The sequence below is a fragment of the Merops nubicus genome, unplaced genomic scaffold, assembly GCF_000691845.1.
Source record: "Merops nubicus isolate BGI_N331 unplaced genomic scaffold, ASM69184v1 scaffold9312, whole genome shotgun sequence".
Classification (NCBI taxonomy): domain Eukaryota; kingdom Metazoa; phylum Chordata; class Aves; order Coraciiformes; family Meropidae; genus Merops; species Merops nubicus.
Window position 1 is genome coordinate 24,307 of NW_008595595.1, and position 21,609 is coordinate 45,915.

The window sequence follows — 21,609 nt, forward strand, 5'->3', positions numbered from 1 at the left end:
TTGCAGTGATGAAGCTCTGAAGAGACTGGGGACTTGTTTTTCAGACCAGGAATGGAAGGCAAAGAGCAAGAAATGTCAATGATCCCCCAGGGTTTATAGACCTTCTGCTCCTATTGAGTGCTGAGAGATTGTTTTGCCCTTCACACATCCTGCTCTAACCTCTTCAGAGCCCAATGGAAAATTGCTGAAGTGTCTCTGTTTAACTTGGAATTCCTTCAAGCTAGTCTGGCTTGTTCCCAGCTGCATTTGCCCATCAGACCTCCTCTCTGGGTGTGCCCTAACACTGTGAAAGCACTGTATAGCTGCTTTATAGTTAACTTTCATTAGGCTTAAGGAAGAGAGTGGGATCTGAGCAATCAAAATATTGATGAATGAAAAAAAATCATCAAAAAGCAATGAAAAAAAAACCCTTTTCAATGAAAATAATCAGCTGTTTCTAACATGCAGATGAAAATTGGTTTTAGCCCTAATCTGCTATAATTTTAGTAGAATCATATCATAGAATGGCTTGGATTGGAAAGGACCTTAAATATCATGTAGTTCCATGCCCCCTCACACAGGAAGGGACACCACCCACTAGACCAGGTTACACAACACCCCATCAACCTGGTCTGGAACACCTCCAGTGATGGAGCATCCACAACTACCCTAGACAACCTGTTCCGATATCTCACCACCCTCAGAGTGGAGAACTTCTTCCTTACATCTAAATCTACCCTCTTCCAGTGGAAGCTATTACCCCTCATCCCATCACTACAAGCCCTTGTAAAAAGTCTCTCTCCAGCTTACTTGTAGGTCCCCTTCAGCTACTGGAAGGTCTCCTCTCAAAGCCTTTCTCCTCCAGGATGAATAACCTCAACTCTCTCAGCCTGTCCTCCTAGGAGACGTGTTCCAGCCCTCTGATCATCTTCATGGCCCTCCTCTGGACCTGCTCCAACAGGTCCATGTCCTTGTGTTGGGGGCTCCAGAGCTGGATGCAGTACTCCAGATGTGGCCTCCTGAGAACAGAATAGAGGGGGAGAAAGACCTCCCTTGACCTGCTGGCCACGTGGTTTTTGATGCAGCCCAGGATAGGGTTGGCTTTTTGGGCTGTACCTGCATATCCCTGGTTCATGTTGAGCTTTTCATCAAACAGCACCCCCAAGTCTCTCTCTTCAGGACTATTCTCAGTCCATACTCAACCCAGTCTGTATTTGTGCTTGGGATTGCCCTGAACCAGGTGCAGGACCTTGCACTTGGCCTTGTTGAACTTCATGAGCTGTTCACCACGACTCTTTGAGTGCAGCCACCTGCCGAATTCCTTACCCACCAAGTGTTCCACCCATCAAATCCATGTCTCTCCAGTTTAGAGACCAGGATGTCATGTGGGACAGCGTTGAATGCTGTGCACAAGTCCAGGTAGATGATGTTGGTTGCTCTTTCCTTATACACCAATGTTCTAAGTCCATCATAAAAGGCCACCAAATTTGTCATGCAAGATTTGCTCTTGGTGAAGCCATTGTCCCTTTAAACTCTCAAATCACAACTAAAACTACTGTCTTCTTCCCTGTACCCCTCCACGTGCCACTCAGCTCTATTTATTTATTATATCCATTGCCTCTGCTCTATTTATTTAAGCCTACATTAGTATGTCTGTTCCTCTGATACTGTTTTTACTGAGCATAGTGGGAATTTTCATCTCCTCCTGCAAACCACATAACTTCTCCCCACCTAATGAGAATTTGGGACACAGGTGCACACCACTGCAGATCCACCTCATGCAGCAGCAGCTTAATTCCCTACAGAAAGGTGAAAAGAATACAGATCTTTTTGAAGATAGAGCATGCAGATAGTTTTATTCTTCTGAGAATACTTGGGTGGCATACTTATAGCCCACTTATTTCACAACACATAATTAAAATAGACTGTTTGGAGGGGAGTAAGCTCCTTTCCTACCCACTTCTTTTCATTGCCTCTGCTGATTTGTGGTTAGGCTTTCCTCAGGAAATTTTACCTAGAGGATTTGCACAAAGCTTTGAGACAGCTAAGAAAAGATGTTGCCTCTGATGAACTAGCCTCATCCTCAAATTCCAGTGCCTTCAGAACTCAAACTCCTCAGCTCTGCACTGAGGAGGCAGGTGCAACATGTATGCACAGTCTATTTAGCAAGAGCTGAGCTGAGGACACATGCCAGGAGATCGGGCTGCCCAGGTCACACCTCTGCCCAGCCACAGACAAAAGCAAACCTGGCTGAGGTCAAACACACTCAGGCCTCCAGGACAAGATGCCCTCTGCTCTAGGAAGACAGTGAGCAAGCCAGCCTGAGAGAGCAGGCTTAGACATTGTGGTGACCCAACTGACAGCATGGCAATACCTAATGAGAAACATAAGATTTTATGGATCGCTGTAATTAAAGCATGTTTCTTTCCAGGTACCTTATTGCAATACTCCACCAGAAACTGTGGTAACCCAAACACCTCAGTTTTGAGGCTAGGTGACACTCTGAGATCACCAACACACCTTGTCTTGGCTTTCTCCTGGGAAAAGAGCACTGATCAGAGTTCCTGAAACAGCACTAAAATCTACGCTCAAGTGATGGACATCCAGCTGCCAAGTGCACAGAGTGCCCAGGAAAAAACTTGTTTCTAACTCACTGGTCACAAAAGAAGAACTATAATTAATTAGGTCCAAAAGATGTCTTTGATCCAGCCTTTTGTCCAAGATTTTGTTGCAGAAGACAAATGATGGTTGCAATCAGCATTTGAACACACTGTTTCTTAGGGCATAAACCATTATGTGCACAGGGTGCATTTAACATCAGTGCTGAGCCTTGCACAGCCAGTCACACAAACCCTTCTACTCACCAGATAATCCCTCTGGGCTTTGTGGGACCCTTCATGGAAGAGAACCACCACAACCTTTGTGCAGGAAGGCTCAGGTCGCTGCTCGGCGTGTGGCCCAATCTTTACTGAAGGTAGCTCAGCGAGGCTTTTGCCATGCAGCTTGCACAGGACAGCCCGTGAGACCTGGCAGCAAGTTCAGAGGAAGTGAAGCATCCAAGTTCTTTTTCCAGTTTGTCTGCAAAACATGACACACGACATGTTTTGCTTGTGATGAGCTGCTTTATTTGGCAGACGAGACAAAAGGATTCGGTTGTTGTCCAGTAAAGCTTTTAAACAGGAATAGCCAGGAAATCAGTGCAAGAAGAAAAACCCAAACAACCCCCCACCTTGGATTCTCCAACCCTAAAGCAAGGAAGAGTTTATGCTCAAAATACAACTTTTTTGTTGTTGGGTTTTTTTTGGTTTTTTGCAAAGAATATCTTGGCAAGGAGAAGTGGAAATTTAGAAGCACCTTTGGCTTCACTTCGATGATTTCCATCAAACCCACCATTTTCTTCCTTTGTACACTTGGTAACTGATGATGTGTTAATATGGGACACACTCATCGTGTTTGCTCCCTGAACTGTCCCTGGAGGAAGCAGACACTGTGAAGCCCATTCAGCCAGGGCAATGGTTCTGCAGACAGCTCTGCTGGGCCATACCCATAAGCACCACGAGGTGAGGGCAATGGAGACACCAGAGGCACGAATAACTGGGAAGCCTGTAAGTGCAAGGTCATCATGAGCTTCCCAAAATGATGCCCTCAGAAGGCCACCACCTGCACCCTCAGGGGCATGAGAAAGAAGTGAAAAATTGAGTGTCTGCTTCAGACACAGATGCACACATACAGACTTCTACAGGTTTGGACAGGTTTTCCCCTTAGGACTGGGGCTGTGTTGGAGCCACTGGCCCCCTGTGTCCTTTGCTGCTGCCCTGCAGGTTTTTTCAGAGTACCCTGGGAGAAGAAACGCAGTTACCTGTGTGGAAACTCCACAGTGATCTGGAACATCCTTCACCCAGCCAGCGGAGCCGCCGGCTCAGCCAGCTGCAGTTTTATTTCAGCTCCAGCAATGCTGCTCAGCAGAGCCATAACTGTATCAAACCTGTCACCCCCCACCCTGGTGCCAGTAATCTGATGATGGAAGCTGGTTTTATAGGAACTGATTTTGCACTTTCTGCATCCTTCATTTTGATTTTTATAGCTGTTCTTCAGCCAGAGCAAAAAGTCTCCAGACACCATCAGGTTCCTGTGGTGGCAGGACCTCGAACACACAGTGTTGTCACTGCCAGAATGGCTCCAGCCTCACTAGGAAAGCATCAGCCACAGCTTAAAGAGGTGTACAAGGATTAGATGTTTTCCCAGAACAACTCAGAGTGTCTCAAAGTCAGCTTTAGGCTTCAGAGGGCCAAGTCAGTGCCTTCTCTACAAGCAATTCTTCCTCTCTTGAATGCCAGAGGCAGATTTTACAAAGCTGCAGCAAAATTTTCTTTGGGTTCTGACTGCTTGGTAAAATTGTCCTGCTAGCAGCTGCCCAGCAGGAAGGCAAACAGTACAAGCAGGCTGTTCTCTGTCCCTTCAGGTCTCCAGCCTTTCAGTAGTGGTGTCAGTAGGGAACAGGAAATCTCAGAGGTATTGAAAATAAACCCCCCTACAAGTCCTTTGCTGCCAAACACAGCTCTGAGTCATCAGTGGAGTTTGCCCTCAGCTCAGATTTTTCCCATTAAAATAAGCCCACTGAAACCCACTGTGATCAGAAGGTCTTTGTCCTGCATCTAATTTACCCTGTCAAAGCATCTCTTCCATTTGAGTCTCTGCAGGGAAGACAGAGTCATCTCGCTGTGATTCCAGCTCTAGTCAAACCTCCTGCGCCCTGCTGAAGGTGACAAAGATAATACTTTCTGTAACATCCACCAGTTGACTGGTACTGCATGTGAGGAGTATCACTTAGTTCATAGTCTCCCTCCTTCATTCTAATTTAGGTGGAAGCAGAACAGGTTTTAGCCTACAATGCCTGAGAAACCCTGTTCAAATACCCTCCCTCTTCTGAACTTCCCAAAGTTGTCTGCTGTTCTGTTCATTTTTTGCCACATAAAAATGACACTTCCTCTAAATGTCTGCGATAATGGGAAGAAAATACAGGCTCTTCAAGTACCTCTGTCTGCATCTGATCAAATGCAGTCTGAGCTTGGAGTGGCCGTGTTGCTATTTCTACTGCACTTCAAAAGGACAAAGCTTCTTCTCTGTCAGGAACTCTTCTTAGAAAAGCGTAAGGCAAAATTAATATTTTGCATACTGCATTGCTAGCAGCCAAGCTTGTGAACGGTAGAAAGTCCAACTTTCCTGAACAGTTCAACTGCTCAAATGACTTCTATTAATAATTTGTCAGAAGCATTTAGGACAAGCTTCTTGAAGGCATATTGATCATTCCGAATCAACGTACAAGATAATAGCTCTGGAACAGCATGTGCAAAGCTGCCAAATAGAAGTCATCCTTTCAGATACTCATATTCATGAGGTCAGCAGAGGACACTAACTCCCAGCACTTTTAGTTTCCATGATCTTTTACCCCTTCTTTGTCCATCTGCCTTTCCCCTGCACACTGCACTCGGGCGAGCAGGGGTTCACAGCACCCCGGTGTTTGCAGGCACTGGCACTCTGGCTGCTCTGCCCATTGCACTCCAGGAGGACCAGGGTCTCTGGCATACTGAAGGTAGAAGATGGATTGAGATTTAGGGGCACAGAGTGGGAAGGACCAGCAGGATCATCCAGTCCCACAGGGCTACTTGGAGACTCAGTATCCTCCACACTGTGCACAGCTCAGCGCAGCTTATTAAATGCCCCAAAGACAATACAATGGGGTGTCCCATAAGGTGTCCATCCCAGGGGGACACAGCTCATCAGTTGCAGAGCAGCCAGGGCAGGCTGGCATGTTGGGGATGGTGCAGTTGGCTCAGCCAACCAAGCTACAGAGGGGCAAAAGCACCTTTTGAAGAGGGAGAGAAAAGCAGAGGTAGATCTGAGGCTCTGTTATCTCTATGGCAACTGCCAGGGAGCTGAACCATGGTCGCTGGGGGAGAAGGGAAGAAAGGGAGAGGGGAGGATAAAACTCAGAAAGAGCATGGCCAAGAAAATGCTTAGCAGGGAGAAATCCACAACAAAGGGAAAAAGAGAGGTGGGAGAGGAGCAGCAGAGCCCACTGCTGCTGAACAAGCAAGCAAAGGGCTCACAGTTGGCATCTGAAGAGGAGACCCTGGAGCTCCCTGCACAGGGCAGCTCTGCCAGCGTCCCCATCCACACCCTGCAGCAAACGTTCCCCATCATTTTCTAGGAGACACCAAAAAACGTCTGAGAGAGACCAAAATAACTCCACAAAGGTCTTCAAGCCTGAGATGCCAGCATTGCCGCAGTGCATACATAATTTAAGGTCTGAAATATTCATTTTACTCAACCCACAGACTAATATTAAGCTCAGATAAAGATGCCAAATGGGTGGTGAATAAGTTCTATTCATTGAAATCCATCTGAAACAATGTAAAATAAATATTGAAAAACAGAAGGCTGAGGATCACGCCAGTGCTGTACAACTTGTTTCACGTTTGCATCAGAGCACAATGAAAAGGCAGCTTGGATTCAAAGTAGCCACATTTGTTCAGCTTTCCCTCATCCAGGAAAGCCTTGCTTTGTACAGTCTGGAAGGCAAGGTGAAAAATTCACTCCTTGCCTCCCACACAGTCACAGCAGAGGAAGATTTTCCCTTCCAAAGGGAAACATACTGTGCTTGCTCCAGTTTCCTATCAGCTCCTGAGACTCCTGTCCCTATTTGTCCCACCTCTGTTAGTCAGTAGCCATTCATATGCCCTAATGATTTGAGAGAAAGAGTGGATGGCCATTCCCAGGGACTCCTCTTTACACAGAGAATAAAAAGAGCTCATTTGCAAACCTTACCTGTGTATGTGGCTCTCCTGCTTGCCTGTAGCTGAAACTCAGCAACAGAGCAGTTTGCAGCACTGAACTCCAGGATTCAGAAGACAACACAAGTGCAGAGGCCGTGCCAAGCAGGGATTAACAGCACCGTCCCTCACAAGCTGGAAGGACATTCACTGAGCACAGGAAAGCTCTCAGCTGCTCATGCAAACAGAGGACAGGCTGCCAGCTCAGCAGTGGGTCAGAGACTTACTCTGGGTTGACCACCACATCAATCCTAGGAACTCCAGGCTGAACCATGTGCTCCCCCATGAAACCTAGCATGAGGCTGCCCACATTGAGGTGCATCTATACTACCCCAACTTCCTTCCAAGGCAAAGGCAAGGCAAGCTTCTTCCTAGAGGCAGTGGGAAGCAGCCAGGTTCACCTGACATGTGTGGAGATGCTGCCCTCACCTTGGTGCCAGGAGAGATGGAGGGGCTGAGGTAGTCATGACCAATGGTAGTTGCTGACCAACTTCTCATCTTGTTTACAGGCAGGAGACTGGCATCACCTCTGGTGGGGGAATGAGCCATGGAAGGAACCACAACCATGTGCTCAGCCAAAGCACGAGGGGTTCTAATGACAAAACATGGCCTCACAGCCTGGGGTTTCTTTACCTCACAGCTTTTTGGTTAAAAAGAGCCCTGTTCCCTCCCCTTCCTGCCAGTTTTTGAGCACTGAACAGCAGCCACACACCAGTCCCCTGGGAGGTGCCCCACATCCAGGGGTAGTTCTCCTGCTCACTGCTGTCAAACAAGACATTTAGTCTCCATTAACTAAAGGTTTGAATTTAAGGCAAATTTGTTAAACTGCATCAAATGCTGTTGGGGTTACTCACATTCATAACTACTTCAGCCTTAATTAGGTTGATCTTAACTTTTCAGTCTAGGCCATTTTAACTGTCCATGCACACTCAGCACCATTCCAGCACTGGGACACAGAACTCTGTTTTTTTTCTTGAGAACCAAGTTAAACAAACCAGTTGAGTCACAGGAATTGCTCATGCTCACACTGTGGCCCTTCACAAACGTGACATCTGACACACGCTAATACAAATACCTCTCCTTGAGGCTTAATGAAGGCTTTGCCTCGTGGCTGCTGCAAGGCGAGAGCACCTGCAGCATTAGCTCAGCTCGTGGAAACAGGAGAATTTGGTCAAATCTGTAGGACATCTAGAGAAATGGCCCCAGTAAGTGCCTAGGAGATGAAATGTCATGTATGCTCTGTGGAATGGACACGTGCCAGTCAAGCAAAGTCAGCTGGGGATCACTTTATCTGCACTGAAATAAGACTTCCCACAAACTGAGTGTCCACACAGCATCAGGCTGTGATTCACCCCCCCTGGGCAGGGGGACACAATCCTGGGGGCTGCTCTGTGGTACTCCACAGGCTCACACATGGGCCCTCACTCATTCGTCACATGGAGGCATTCTCAGCCCCAGCACGGCCATGGTTATGTATGGCTGTGGCAGCTCACACACATCCACTCAGGGGTGCCTCCAGCAATATGGGAAAAGCTTTCATCATTTTCTCAGGCCTGCAAGGATGGGCACAGCCTCCTCATCCTCTGCTCACACTGTGCAGCCTGAGGGAGCAGCTGTAGCACAGGCTCATGTGGAAAGGACAGACCAGCAAGGCAGGGGCTTTAAGGCAGCGATTTGCTGAACAATTCAGCTGTCCTGCTGCAGCAGCACCTGAAGCTGTTGCAGACAAGGCTGCGTTTTCCCCTTCACACAGCACTTGAAAGGATTTTAAACTCAGTGACGAGGCGCACTGCAGTGCCTGAAGATAAGGATAACACAGAGGAGACTTAAAGTCTTTGACTTTGTCTCTTCCAGACAAGAGCAAGCAGAGGTGGAGAAGCCCTCTGAAGAGACCTGACGTGCTGATTGGAAACCTTCCCATGATCACTTTGCTCACCATTTGCTGCTGTGCTGATTGCACTGCCAGGAGCACACAGCTCAGTGGGAACCTTCCACCAGCAGAGCCAGAGACAAGGTAGAAGACTGTGGTACAGCTGCAACAAGTGAGAGGCTGCTGGGGAAAGCCTCTGCTCATGCTAGCCAAAAGAAGCAGCTGAGGATGAGCCTGCACCAACATGGCTGAAAAAGGTTGGTTTGAGCAAAAACCATTGTGAGTGCAGCTGGTGTAGCCCAGCTCACAGCACACCACTGCCAGTGCAGATTCCCTCTCCCACCACAGCCAGGACAAGCGCTTTGGTTGCAGGAACCCTTGGGGTTTTGGTGCTCCTCTTCAGCACAAACCCCTCACCACCAGCAGTGGTGAAAAGCAAAGGGGATTACTCGGCCCCAGGAGATTTTGCTAAATTGCAGCCTGTGCTCATGCTATGCAGACCAGAGTTTCCAGGCAGAACAATCTCTGGGGGAAAAAAGTACCTGTGATATCTTGTCCTAAATGATGGTTTCAGATACCACTATATGAAACGACCAGTAAAATTCTGTACCTGAAGCATTTTGGGCAACTCTTCATATGAACAACGCAGAGCACAAGAGAAGAAGTCTTTATGGTTTCCTCTGAGAGGACAGTATAGGCTCCCTAAAATGCTGCAAGCAGTTCAGCTGCTGGAAACAGCTCTAAATCCCTTTCACATGAACAAGTGAACACCCCGAACTCTCTTGTATAACCTATGTTTTTGTCCTTCTTACAAGAAGACTCATTGACCTGAAAGAAGGATTATCAACTGAAAGACATCAGATTTAGGCTTTCAGGCAGAAATCCATACTAATCTTGGCTAATCTTATGCCTGCTTAAAGCCTGCTTTCAAAAATTTCTGTTCAATCAGTTACAGAACAACCTACATTCAAAAGACAGACCAATGCCATTAATTATTAGCTTTATCCCTCACCATAGCTCTCCCGTCTGCCTTAAAGAAAAGCTTAATCCTCCAGTTATAAGTTTTTTTTGGACTTAGTGTTTCACAGAGGACCAGGAGTTGAGGCCTGATGGGGAAGGAGAGGGCTGCACGATCTGGCACAAACCGAGCACGCAGCAGGGACCTCGCAGGGCTGAGGCACCTTCTCCAAGAGGAAGATGCTCATGAAGAATGACAGAGCCTTCACTCTCCAGCCACCACCGTTCCCATCCTGAGGAATTACAATGCTCCCTCTGTCTCTCCCTTGCAGCCCAGGCACATTGCTCAGAGAAACAGCTCTTGCCAAGAAAAGGGTATAATCTAGAAAGCCACCTGCTCAGCTTTCGTTCTTTGAACTCCCGACAATCAATTTCCCTTTCCCAGGAGAAGGTGCAACTGTTTTCCAAGCAGGCAGAAAGAGAGGATTCACAACGTGCTGTAAAACTGCAGCTAGTCCCAGGAAAAAGGTTCATTTCCCTCACTGAAGGGGTTGAAACCTGTTATGTGGGAGCAGCACAGACACCCCAGGATCCCCAATGGTGACCTTCCAAACTTCATGACACTCTCCTTGTGCCTTCTCTCTTGAAGATTGCATTGTTAGCACCATAGGAGACAAGATGTGGCACTTTACCTTCCTGACAGGTCTCCATTTCCTCCGCGTGGCTTTGCCCTGGCTGTAAATGCCACTCTGCTCAGGACTGAGGAGTCTGGCCTTTGCTACAGGGCATCTCTTGGCTGGTCACCCTGTGGCAGGGCCATGGTTTAGCTCAGGCCCAGTGCCCAAGGCAGTGAGCACCAGGTCTGTGGAGCTGAAAGCCACCCTTCCTCCTTGTCCTTTCTCCTTGTCCCTTGGTTTTGGCAGGTCTGAGGGTTCAAATCATGTAGTGTCACAAAACTGTTCTTGGCAAACACCAGCAGCATCTGCCCCTGTATCTTTACAGGGTAACCTGAATCTCCACAACCCTGCCACCATCTTTCTTGGATTTCCTTGGTCAAAGAATGCAAAAAATGACCAAAGAGATACATCACTTGGCCTTGCACAAATGTACACCTTGTGTGGAGCTGTTGCAGCCAGCTGGCTTTTATGCAGATAAAGGCTTGGTTTCTCTCCAAGGGTTCCTCCTACAAACATCTGTAAGGCACAGCATGAAGCAGGTACTGTTGGGGTTAAACTAATCCTTTCCTAAGGGGCACAGCTAAAACAGGCAGGACAAACCACTGCCTAAAAAGACCTATTTCAGTACTGACAATAGCAAGGGTTTAGCTGCCTTGCAGAAGATGGGTGCTACAGGCAGCAACCAGCACCGCTGTCCCCAGCAGCACACCTTGGTCTCCCTCTCAGGCTGAGATGCTGCTACATGACGCAGCTTCTCTGAGCAGGAACCCCTTGGCCCCCTCTTGGGAAGGTCCCAGTGGTGGGAGGGTACTGCACGGAGACACACTGAGACCTCTGCAGCACCAAGCCTCTCCAGATACAGCCCAGAGCATCATCTGTGTCCCGCGTGTCTTCTGGGAGCAGCAGCTCTTACCTCCACCTGCTCCCTTGGGTACGAGGGACACACGAGCTGCTTTTTCTTGCTGGAGAGCTGCTCAATAAAAATTTCTCACCAGACCAAAGGCTCTCACCTACGTACATCATCACTGAATACTCTTTAGTCAGTTTTCACATGCAATTCATATAAAAAATGGGAGAAATCAAAACTGGTGCCATTCTGTCTTCATTAATGTTGTCATATGACTCCATACTGGAGACTTTCATCTGTCCTTAATTTGATGCCTGGTAGAAACATTTTTCCTGTGGACATTTGTGTTCATTTGATGTTAATTATGACCTTTAAGCATTAACTGAAAAAAAAAAATCCCCTGGCAACAGCCTCTATGAACAAAGTGTGACAGACCGTGGTGTCAATTTTCACATAACACATCTCCTCAAGGCCTGGGAGAGACAATTCCAGCTGAATCACAGCTGCAGGTTTATTGCAACCACCTTGCTAGGAAATACCAAGTTAGAATCAGTAACAACAACAAATAATTAAAAACATTTCTCTTCTATAGAACAGACACACACTGGCAGGAGCAGAAGCACTGCCCTCAGTAGTACCACTGAATGGCATTAATCCTCTGTCATTGTAGCTCTTCTAACACATTCCATGGTGGGAGAACACCACTGAAATAAAAGTCACAATGTTTTCAAAGCACCCAGTGGCAGAGGCCACCATGAGAAATGCAAGTATCAAATGGCAAACCATTTAGATGCAGGTCTCCTGCCAGGGCTGTCCTCCAGCCCTCAGCACCAGAAATAACCATCACAGCTCCTGCTGTCTGAATCATCATTTCTGTCTCCTTTCTAATTGTATTACTTGTAGCTGGTCCACCAGACCCTGTCTGAGGAAGCATACAAGTAATTCATCTGTATTTCTCCATTCTCCCCATATATGCTTCCAGGCAAGGTAGGTCTTTGTCTGCTTCTCATCTCATCTCCACCCTGTCTACCTAGTATATTATTTCGATGCATTTTCAGCTGCTCTCTGAAATTCATGCTTCACCTGGCATATTCCATCTCTTCCCATATTCTAAACTCTTGATTAAACATACTTCAGAGGCTGAGGGTGAACTACAGGCATTCAGTCAGGTTGACTTAGAGGACTAGTAGTTTTGGGTCAAAAATGATCATCAGAGCAGTGGCCACAGACTCTCTCACCCCTGAGGGTTTCTCCCCCAGCCTCCCTGCAGCCACACTAATCCATGGGTCAGGAGTGGGACTGATCACCTCAGCCACTGTGCCCACAGCCCCTGCTGAGCTCTGCAAACTTCTGCTGGTAGAAACCAACCCCCCTGGTTACCAGCATGCTCCCTGCCCAAACAGCCCTTCACCAACACCATGGGGAGGGCAGTGGCTGCCCCTGGGGCAGCAGTCACCTACTGCAGACCCCCACAGCCCAGCATCCCTCCCCACACATGACATGCCAACACATCACCTCCTCTCCAAGCTTACTTTTGGCCCCGAGTATAACATTTGCTTCCCAATCCCAGCCTTCCAGTTGATTAATGCCTTAATAAATGGATAAGTCCCCGCTGTGCAGTTTAACAGAAAACACTTCTAAGCCCACCCATAACTCAAACTTGCCTTGGCAATCATTCATTTTTCTTCCAGTTTCCAGAGTCAGGTGGGGTGGACTGTGCAGAGCAAACAGCTGTCAAACATAACGCTGCCTCCTGCTCATGTGTTGTCTGATGAGGTTTTGATTTCTGCACATTCTCTGGAAATTACTCCACTAATATTTTCTGCAAAAGTAATTTATTTGCAAACTGTTTCAAATCATCAAAGAGAGTAAAAAAATCCTCATTTGAAACACAACCTGTTTCATCAAGGGCATGTTCACCCAGTCTTCTTTGCTGCAGAGGAACAGCTGGTGGGACAGCACTTTAATCCCATGCCTGGCCTGGCTGCTCACGTTTCCCTTACTGAACTCACAGATTCCTCAACATCATTTTAAAAAAGAAAAATATTTTTAAGGGACCTGCTGTGGAAGGCAAAAGCCAGACTGCTCAGCCTGAGTCTGTGTGAAGGCAACCCAAAGGGATTGTGCCAGAACAGCCTGAAAGGGCACTCGTGCTTCAGACCTGGGAGATGCACCCTGGCAGCACTCACCAGCTGCCTTCTGCTTGGTGTGACAACCTGGAGACAACTTTACAGGTACAGTACTACGGAAACCTCGGGGGTTTCATGCTTGCCAAGGGGGGTGGGAAGAGCTGACAGGGGAGGGGGTTTGGGTGCCTCGTGGTTGCTCTGTTCCTAAGTGCACAGTCACTGTGCCCAGACGTTTTCATCCTTCACAATCATCTTTCCCCTGCTAAGCACTGCACTTTACAAGTAAATCTCAGATTTACTGAACGTCTGCTGCTGCTGCAATATGGGCTGGGGCAGGCCCACAGCAAGCAGCAGAGGCAAAAGAGATTGCTTCTGCAACCCCCTCACCTCTTTCTTTTCTGATGTTTCCTGAATTAGTTTCCCACATCAGGCTGCTGTCTGTAGCTATAGAAGTGAGACAGAGGCTAAGGATGGTACAACCTGATCTTTAGTCTGAACAGATAGATGGAAGAGATAGGTTATTACACAGGAAAGCTCTCTCTGTGCATGCAATTATCTGATAACTCTATTTTGGGATAGGAATCTCAGAAGGAGGAACATGAAAAACTCACCTTGTTTGCACTGGGAAGCTGCATTATCCCTTTAGCAACAGGGAATAAAATGCATGAAAAATGATACAGAAAGCAGCAGAACAGCATGGTGCTTTATCTCATGCTCTCAGGAGAGGGAGGGGAAAGGGGCCAGTCCCAGTGGTAAAATCTGGTACAAATTATTCCTGATGATCTAAGACTGATCAGGTCTGTGAACAGCTTCTTCCCATGCTTCAGGGCTGGATTCCTTCATGGATGTAAGAAGCAAAATCCGAGTGAAACCTCTGTACCCACCTTTCTCTGGTGGGTGCTGGTGCCTAACGTGCAGGCAGAGGTCATGCTGCAGGCTCGAGCCCCAGGGAAGGTGCTGCTGGGGCCTCTTTGAGCCACTCACCCCATCTTTACTTGGGAAATCTGCAGGAATTTAACAACCTTGAGGTGGCTGCCCCTCTGCCATGCTGACCAAAGGTGCAGTTTGGTAGAGGATAGCCACAGAAGCACATGGAGCATGTACCCTGAGCATGTGCTGGCCCACCTGAGCTCACCAGGGGTGGAAGGACTTGGCACATGCTGGTGTCACAGGACAGCCCATGCACAGTGCCTGGATGTTCTCCTGAGAGCACCAGCACACTCAAAGGGGTTTCAGAAATGTGTAAACTAATCTGTGCCTGGGAAGGAAAACATCATCAGTCTTAACTTACAGCTGAGAGACAGAGGGAAAATAGACTGTAAAGAGGCAGGACTCGGTGGCAGAGCTGGAACAAGAACCCAGGTAGATTCACTCCTGTATTCACTCTGGCAGACACATCCCCACACCAGTCCCTGAGGGCTTCTCCAATTTCTAGTTGTTAAAACACACTGTAAACAACTGCAAACACCTGTAGCCCTTTCCTGACATCACTCCCCTGGAAATGACAGAGGTAATATCCCCCCATTCCGGTGGGACAGCAGGCAAATCACACCAGCACAGGGCCTGGAGGACGTTGGTGTGCCACTGCCAGAAGCCAGGCATGTCAGGAGACACGAGAGGCCAGCCAGGCAGCCCCCTGTGTGTTGCTGCTGTTGATGCTGGATATGATTTTTTCTTGTGTTCTCCCCTTCAAGGCTGAATTTTTATTACATCGACTACCACTTTATCATCCACTTCCACTCTCAGTGATTTCAAAGGGGCACAGAGAAAGGTGAGAAGAGCTTTTGCTGCCAGCCCCCTCTTCGTGCAGAATGGAGCAGCTCCAGGCTGTGGGGGCCAGTGCCAGGAGCAGCCCCAGCTGCATGGGACAATCCAGGGTGCCCAAGGTTTTCTGCTCCCTGTATTTTGGCACAGAATACCATGCAGCATGACCTTGGACATGAAAAATGCTAAACATGGCATGAAAGGTGTGTGTGGGCATGCTATGGGATTTCCATCCAGCCACTATCTTTCTGGTGAGAGCCTGTGCAGTACCTCTTTCCATACAAGCACAGAAAGCAAGTCCTTCCCTATATAATTTTATGTTCATTTGTTTATAGCATCAGAGAAGGAAGGAGGACTTAGAAGGTATTTTGCCAGCAGTTCCTCTACAGACATTAGGATAGCCTTTTAAATGGAGAAAGTGAGGCTGTTCTGAGGTTTAAATGAAGAGGCAAGCCACTTGCCCTTCCTGAAACAACCTCTCCCTTTGGAGAGGTGAAGGATCAGCCTTCAGACAGCACAACTGGTGGTGCTAGGTTAACAGTTTACATCTTCCCTAACTGTAAATACTGAAGGCCAAGTGCTGTTTTTCATATAAACACAAGCCATGATGAAATCAGGAAGGTAATCCAGGAGGGCAAAACACAAACATGCACACTTGCACCATTGATCTGGGCTTTATGCCTTGCCTGAAACCCGAAAAGCCTCTCTCCAGATCCCACTGAAGGCTGTATACACACCCATAATCTAACAGAGAGATAAAGAGAATCTGAACGAGTATGGCAAATTTTACTGGAATGGTATTTAAGGCATCTGAGTTATAATTTCTGCAATAACACAGATCCTACTAGAGCAGGATTTTATCTAGTGACTTACCCACTCTAATCCAACCTTTATCCAAGTCTCACTGGTCACCTTCTGTGTTAAATCACTTTAAAAACATGGGTCAAAGTTGTTTCATAGCTTTACTCTCTCCGTAATGTGCAACATGAACATAATAGTGTTATTAAGAAGTCAAAAATAACTTAACACAATAGCTATATAAGATTACTCAACGGTCAAACTTTTCAGCAATTACTTTTTGTTAAGTTCAGAAAATTAGCATATTTGTTAATCAAATTAATTTAAAAAGTAGCTTTTCAAAATAAAAGCAATGCTTTAAATAAATATAGTCTTTTTTTTATAACCATAAAACACTTAGTCCCGTTAAAGGTAACACAAATACTACACTCAAGCACAGTACTTAAACGATTGAAATGAATGCTGTGAGCACACATGAGCTGGACACTGGGAAGGATGAGGACACATCGCCTCGTGACATTCTCCATCTCCCTTCTACAGCAGCACAGAGAGGCATCCAAGTCTCAGAACTACCCTAAACATGTGACAGGCTATTTGTAACTGCTCCCAAAAATGCTGGTAGCCTGTTCTTTCCCCAAACTATTTCTCTACACTCTGATCTGTAGCAGTTCTGCAGTCTGGCTTCAAATTTCTAGGACAGCTCGATTCTTCACTGCAACAGCGAAAGGCCAGATCCTGCTCGCTTCACCCAGCTGACTCCAACACCTCAGCAGACAGCAGCAAGCAGAAGCTGACCCCTCACACCTCTTGCAGTGAAGCTCACAGTTTGTGAAACCTGTAAAGCCTTCCTCCTAATACTGGCATCGCTGGGTGTTTCAGAACAGCCTGAAGCTCCCCTTCAGAGTTCATGATCCCCAGAGGATATTCACAGCTCTCCTCCTGACTCCGGGGCTGGCCAGCTATGTTCATTGCTACACGTGGTAATGCCTACCAGCAAAGACTGTAGCTGTCCTGCAGACCTACAAGGTAGCAAGGATTTACTGGAATGAAAGAAATCAGCTGGTTGTTATGCTAGTACCTGCTGTCTGGGTGTCTCCTGAGGAGCAGTTTGTGAAAATCCAGGTGAAACATCAGATCTAATCGTAATCTATCCAGCAATTCTTACCATTTAATATCTCATTTACTGTGTTTTAATTGTTCATTAAAAATCACCTTTGGGATCTGCAGCAAGCCACTGTTCTTGCCCTCACAAAACCAGCTGTCGGTGGCGTTTGTTGTATTTTGCTTTTTTGTTTAAACAGCTTAACAGTAACATAACCTATAAATTAAATGATGAAAGCTGGAGAGGAAAAGAAAGCACAAAACTGATACAAGTACTCTGTTTGTTTTGATCTTCTGAATGAACAGGCCTATTCAAAAATGACAAAGGAATAAATTAGCAAATGGCTGAAGTGGTGTGGTGTGTGTAATGCATGAAAGGGTGCCTGGGGGCTCTGCATGTGGGCACACACAGGCCCCTGCGTACAGCTTGGCTCCGTTAGAACTCTCACTATCAGACTTGAACTTAGATAAATTAACTGCAATAAAATACTGACGCTGTGAGGATTTTAATACTATCGACACCCTGTAGAGGGCTTAGCAAATGGCTGAAGTGGTGTGGTGTGTGTAATGCATGAAAGGGTGCCTGGGGGCTCTGCATGTGGGCACACACAGGCCCCTGCGTACAGCTTGGCTCCGTTAGAACTCTCACTATCAGACTTGAACTTAGATAAATTAACTGCAATAAAATACTGACGCTGTGAGGATTTTAATACTATCGACACCCTGTAGAGGGCATAAGAGTTATTGAAATCTGTGGTGGAGGGGGCAGCTCGGCCTCCCCTCACAGCCTCCCGTTCTCGTCTCCTGTGTCCTTCTCCTGTATGGCCTCCAGGCACCGCTTGGACTTGGCATCCGCCTGCCCGCTTCCCGCTTTGCTCAGGCCGCACGACAGGCACGCCAGCTGGATCTGCTTCATGTTCTCCAGGGCTTCGTTCTTGGCGTTCTTCAGGAGGTCTCCCTGGCCCTGAGGATGCACAGACAGACAGAGAGAGGAGAGTCAGGGATCAGGCGTCACTCACGTCTCTGCCACGTTGCTCGGCGCTGCGGAACAGTCCCGGTCCCGTTGCAAATCTCCTCTGTCCCCTGGTGAACACCAGCCCCCAGGGAAGGGACTGAAGCCCCTTCTGCAGCCCAGCACCCAGCTCGGTGAAGAAGGCAGCAGCCAGCACCATGGGCAGGGGGAGTGGGACAGGCACCAGACTCCTCTCACCTCCAGGTCACCCCTTGGGAGGTAATTTGGGGCTGGCCTTCAGGAGCCTGAGCAGGAAGGCATTTCCTCTTCCACAATCAGCCCTGAGGACCTGCCAGGGATGGGCCAGTGATGGCACATTGTACCCTCTCCCTGTGCCACTGCTCCATCCTTGCACCCTGGCACCAGATCCCAGATGGCAAGGGTTGTGTGACCTCAGCCAGGAGTCCTCCACAAGCTGCGAGACCCTGGCTACCCACCCCTCCTTGGTCCTGGACTTGCCACCCAGCCTTGGTCCTTCCTCCAGCAGCCACAGGCCAGGCTGCCCATCTGTACGAAACGCAACGTCCCGCAGCGCTACGGGGAATTAACGGGTCCATCTGAACCACCCTGTCTGGGACCTTCCAGCAGGTGAATGCCAATGAGAGACTTCGTGAGCTAAGGCCTGCTTCTGAATCTTCTCAGGGCGTGTAAAGGTGAGGTGACTCAAACTGGATGTCATTCCTATTTGTAACTATCAGGGAAAACGTGCTACATGAAGTCTGTATTGAGGAGTTGATGTTCAGAAATGCCAAGATGAATATTTATGCAATATTGGCATCTCAAGTGCCATGAAGCAACTAGATTCTGGTGCTAGAGCATATAAATAAATAAAAGCCAGGTGATGCATCTGGTTACTAAAATTCAGCATCACTAAAAACTTGAGCTGCTCTTTTCCTCACGTTGCCCAAAGTAGAGCTTAAAGTACAGCACCCACTGCAGCTGGTCACAGCATATTCAGAAGGAATACCTTCACTGGCTGAAAGGTCACACTCACGTCCCTGCAACCTAACCTGACCTCCTGCCAACCACAGACACTTCACGAGGTCTCAGAGGAGACAACAGGAGATTACAGCAGGACCTGGGGCACACTAGAGGAGTGACTGATCACCAACCCTCCTTCCGTTTTCAAAACAAGCCAGCAGTGTTGGACGAGCCACAGCATGACACCTTCCAGCAGTTGGAGCATCTCTTTGCTCTCCCTTCCTCCAGAGCTAAGAGGGCAGATTTATCCCACAGTGATGAGCACACTTCCCCGTGTGCCAGCGCCTGGCACCGCGCTCACACCGCCCGAGTCCCTGCAAACAATGCTCCCAACGAAGAAACAATGATGGCTTGCAAGTCCTGCTGGTAAACACCACGTGGGAAACCACGTCAGCAGGGACGGCAGCCCGTGCCCCAGAACGTGATGGCCTCATCTCCTGGGGACATGGGTTTGTCCCTGCTGGACAGTGCAAATCGCTGCCCGGACGCTGGGGCTCCAGCTCCACGCAAGGAGAACCAAGAGCACGGGACGGCCCGAGTGGCTCTGTGTGACCTGGAATGGAGCTCTGCTGAAGAGATTTGGGTCTCGGCAGCATGACACTGATGGGAATACACAGACAGACAGCTTGGGATCCAGCGAGCAGAAAAAAACACAAAGCAATACCAGAATAAATTACACAGTGTGTATTTCACGCAGCGGTGAGCTTGCGTTTAGGACAGAGGCTGAGCTGGTTAAAGGCAGCAGGCAGGGACCAGGAGCCCCGTGGCCACCTCGAGCACCTGGCACACACCAGTCTCCCTGTTGGCAAACGGCAGAGGAGTGGTGCTGGTGCTGCAGCAACAGGGACGACACGCTGCAGCATACACAAGGAGATCCAACAGCAGCATCAGTAATGATGGAAAATCCCCTCAGCACGAGAAGCAACTCAAAGCAGACATCCCTACAGAGCACCAAGGACAACTAAGCCCAAAACCTGGGAGAGCCAGTGCAGCAGAGAGGTAAAATGGTGATGCTGACAGCCCAGAGCCCTGAAGCACCTGGTGTCCCCTTCATTGCAGTGCCTGGGGCATGGCTTCTAGAAGGCTCTGCTGTGGCATGGCCCATGTGTCCCTGCTCTTCCTTATGCATATTCTGATTTCACACCTAAGCAACCAGGGAACTCAGATTACAGATTTTTGTCTGAGGCAATGCACAACGTGTCTTCGAGTTCTGAAAAGAAAAACACTCCTCCTGAGATTACTTCCAATATTTTCAAGATATTCTTATTTTACAGCGATCTAAAAACAGAAGTGGACTTATCAAAATAGTGCAATTCCATTCATGTACAGACCAACTGATTTATGTCTTAGTCTCCTTGTATTTTTTAAACAGCTGGTTCATTTGAGCAAGCTGAAGGAGCAAAAATGATTTTGCATCATCTGTCACAAGAAAATTAATGACAAACCAGCCCCCTGTGACAGAGCTGTCATAATTCTAGAGACAGCATAAAAAAAATAATCTGTGGGCATGCTCTGTTTGAAAAGCCATCTGTTTGCTTTGAAAAACTGGCTGTGAGCATAATCCACTTAAGAAAAATGTCAGCAAAATTGTGTCAACACCTGAACGAACTAAATACTGGATAGAAGCTGGAGTAAACTTGAAAAGTATGATTGCATTGAAACCACCTTCATAAATCAGTCATTGCAATCACCTCTGTGCACAGAATAATCCTCTTTGCCCTTGCCAACAAAGCATCTCTCTTCCAGACAAAGAGGGATCATGATGGCCCACTTCAGCATTTCTCCATCTTAGCTCCCTTCTGCTACTGTTCATCAGCCTTCTTGAAAACAAATACTTGGGAGAAAGGTTACACTCAGCACTTGGCAGGACACTAAATAAAGTCAGAAGAGATTAATTGAATGTTTTACTTGAAAAACTGATCAAGGCTTGTTTTTATTTAGCGCTAGGGAACATTAAGGTCAGGTTTTCACACAGCTAACTACAGCTCACCACGAAGCCTCACCACAAATTAATATTACAGTACAAATAATGCAGCTTGTCAAGCAGCTGTAAGATTATAAATCTTTACCTTGACAGGTTAATACTACTTAGGAACCTGGGATAATCTGACATGGCTTTAAATATTGCTCAGTCTCAGTGACAACCCATGAAAGGCTTTAAGAAATGCAAGCAGTTCTAGACAGACACTGGTAATAGCCACAGATGGGAGGAATCCACTATGTTGGTTTTTATTAATTATTTTTTTTTGTTCCAAATGAAGCTTCTAAGTTTTTGTGAGTCAAGATGACAGCTCATTACATTCAACAACAACCACCTCAGCTCTGAGGTGGGGAAAATGAGAAGGTGGATTAGGTAACTGACACCATTTTGTGCCCAACTCCACTATATTCTTTTTTTAAAATAAGTTGCATGTATATTTCTACATAAATACAAATATATGGGCATGGGTATGTACATGGATAATCACTATTTCTATCATTCTGCTTTCTAGAGAGCACCCTGTGACACACAGGTCTCAAAGCACTGCCCAGCACTGGGGACGCTGGCTGCTGCACAGGCAGGAGCCAAAGCCCCCGTGCTGGCAGCTGCCCATGCCAGCACCAGAGAGGAGCAGGAGGACCCTGAGGGCCATCACTCAGCCCTGAGCAGGAGCAAACTGC

General features: G+C 47.6%; 1 protein-coding gene across 1 annotated transcript in view; it reads right to left on the reverse strand.

The window, feature by feature from the left end:
- Positions 1–17,736: 17,736 nt before the first annotated feature.
- The window catches only part of PLCL1 (phospholipase C-like 1), a 38,994-nt gene continuing 35,121 nt past the window's right edge, over positions 17,737–21,609 (reverse strand). Inside the window, exon 5 of the mRNA XM_008936102.1 lies at positions 17,737–17,919. Within this exon, the coding sequence (XP_008934350.1) occupies positions 17,737–17,919 (183 nt within the window). The remainder of the gene's footprint in view (positions 17,920–21,609) is intronic.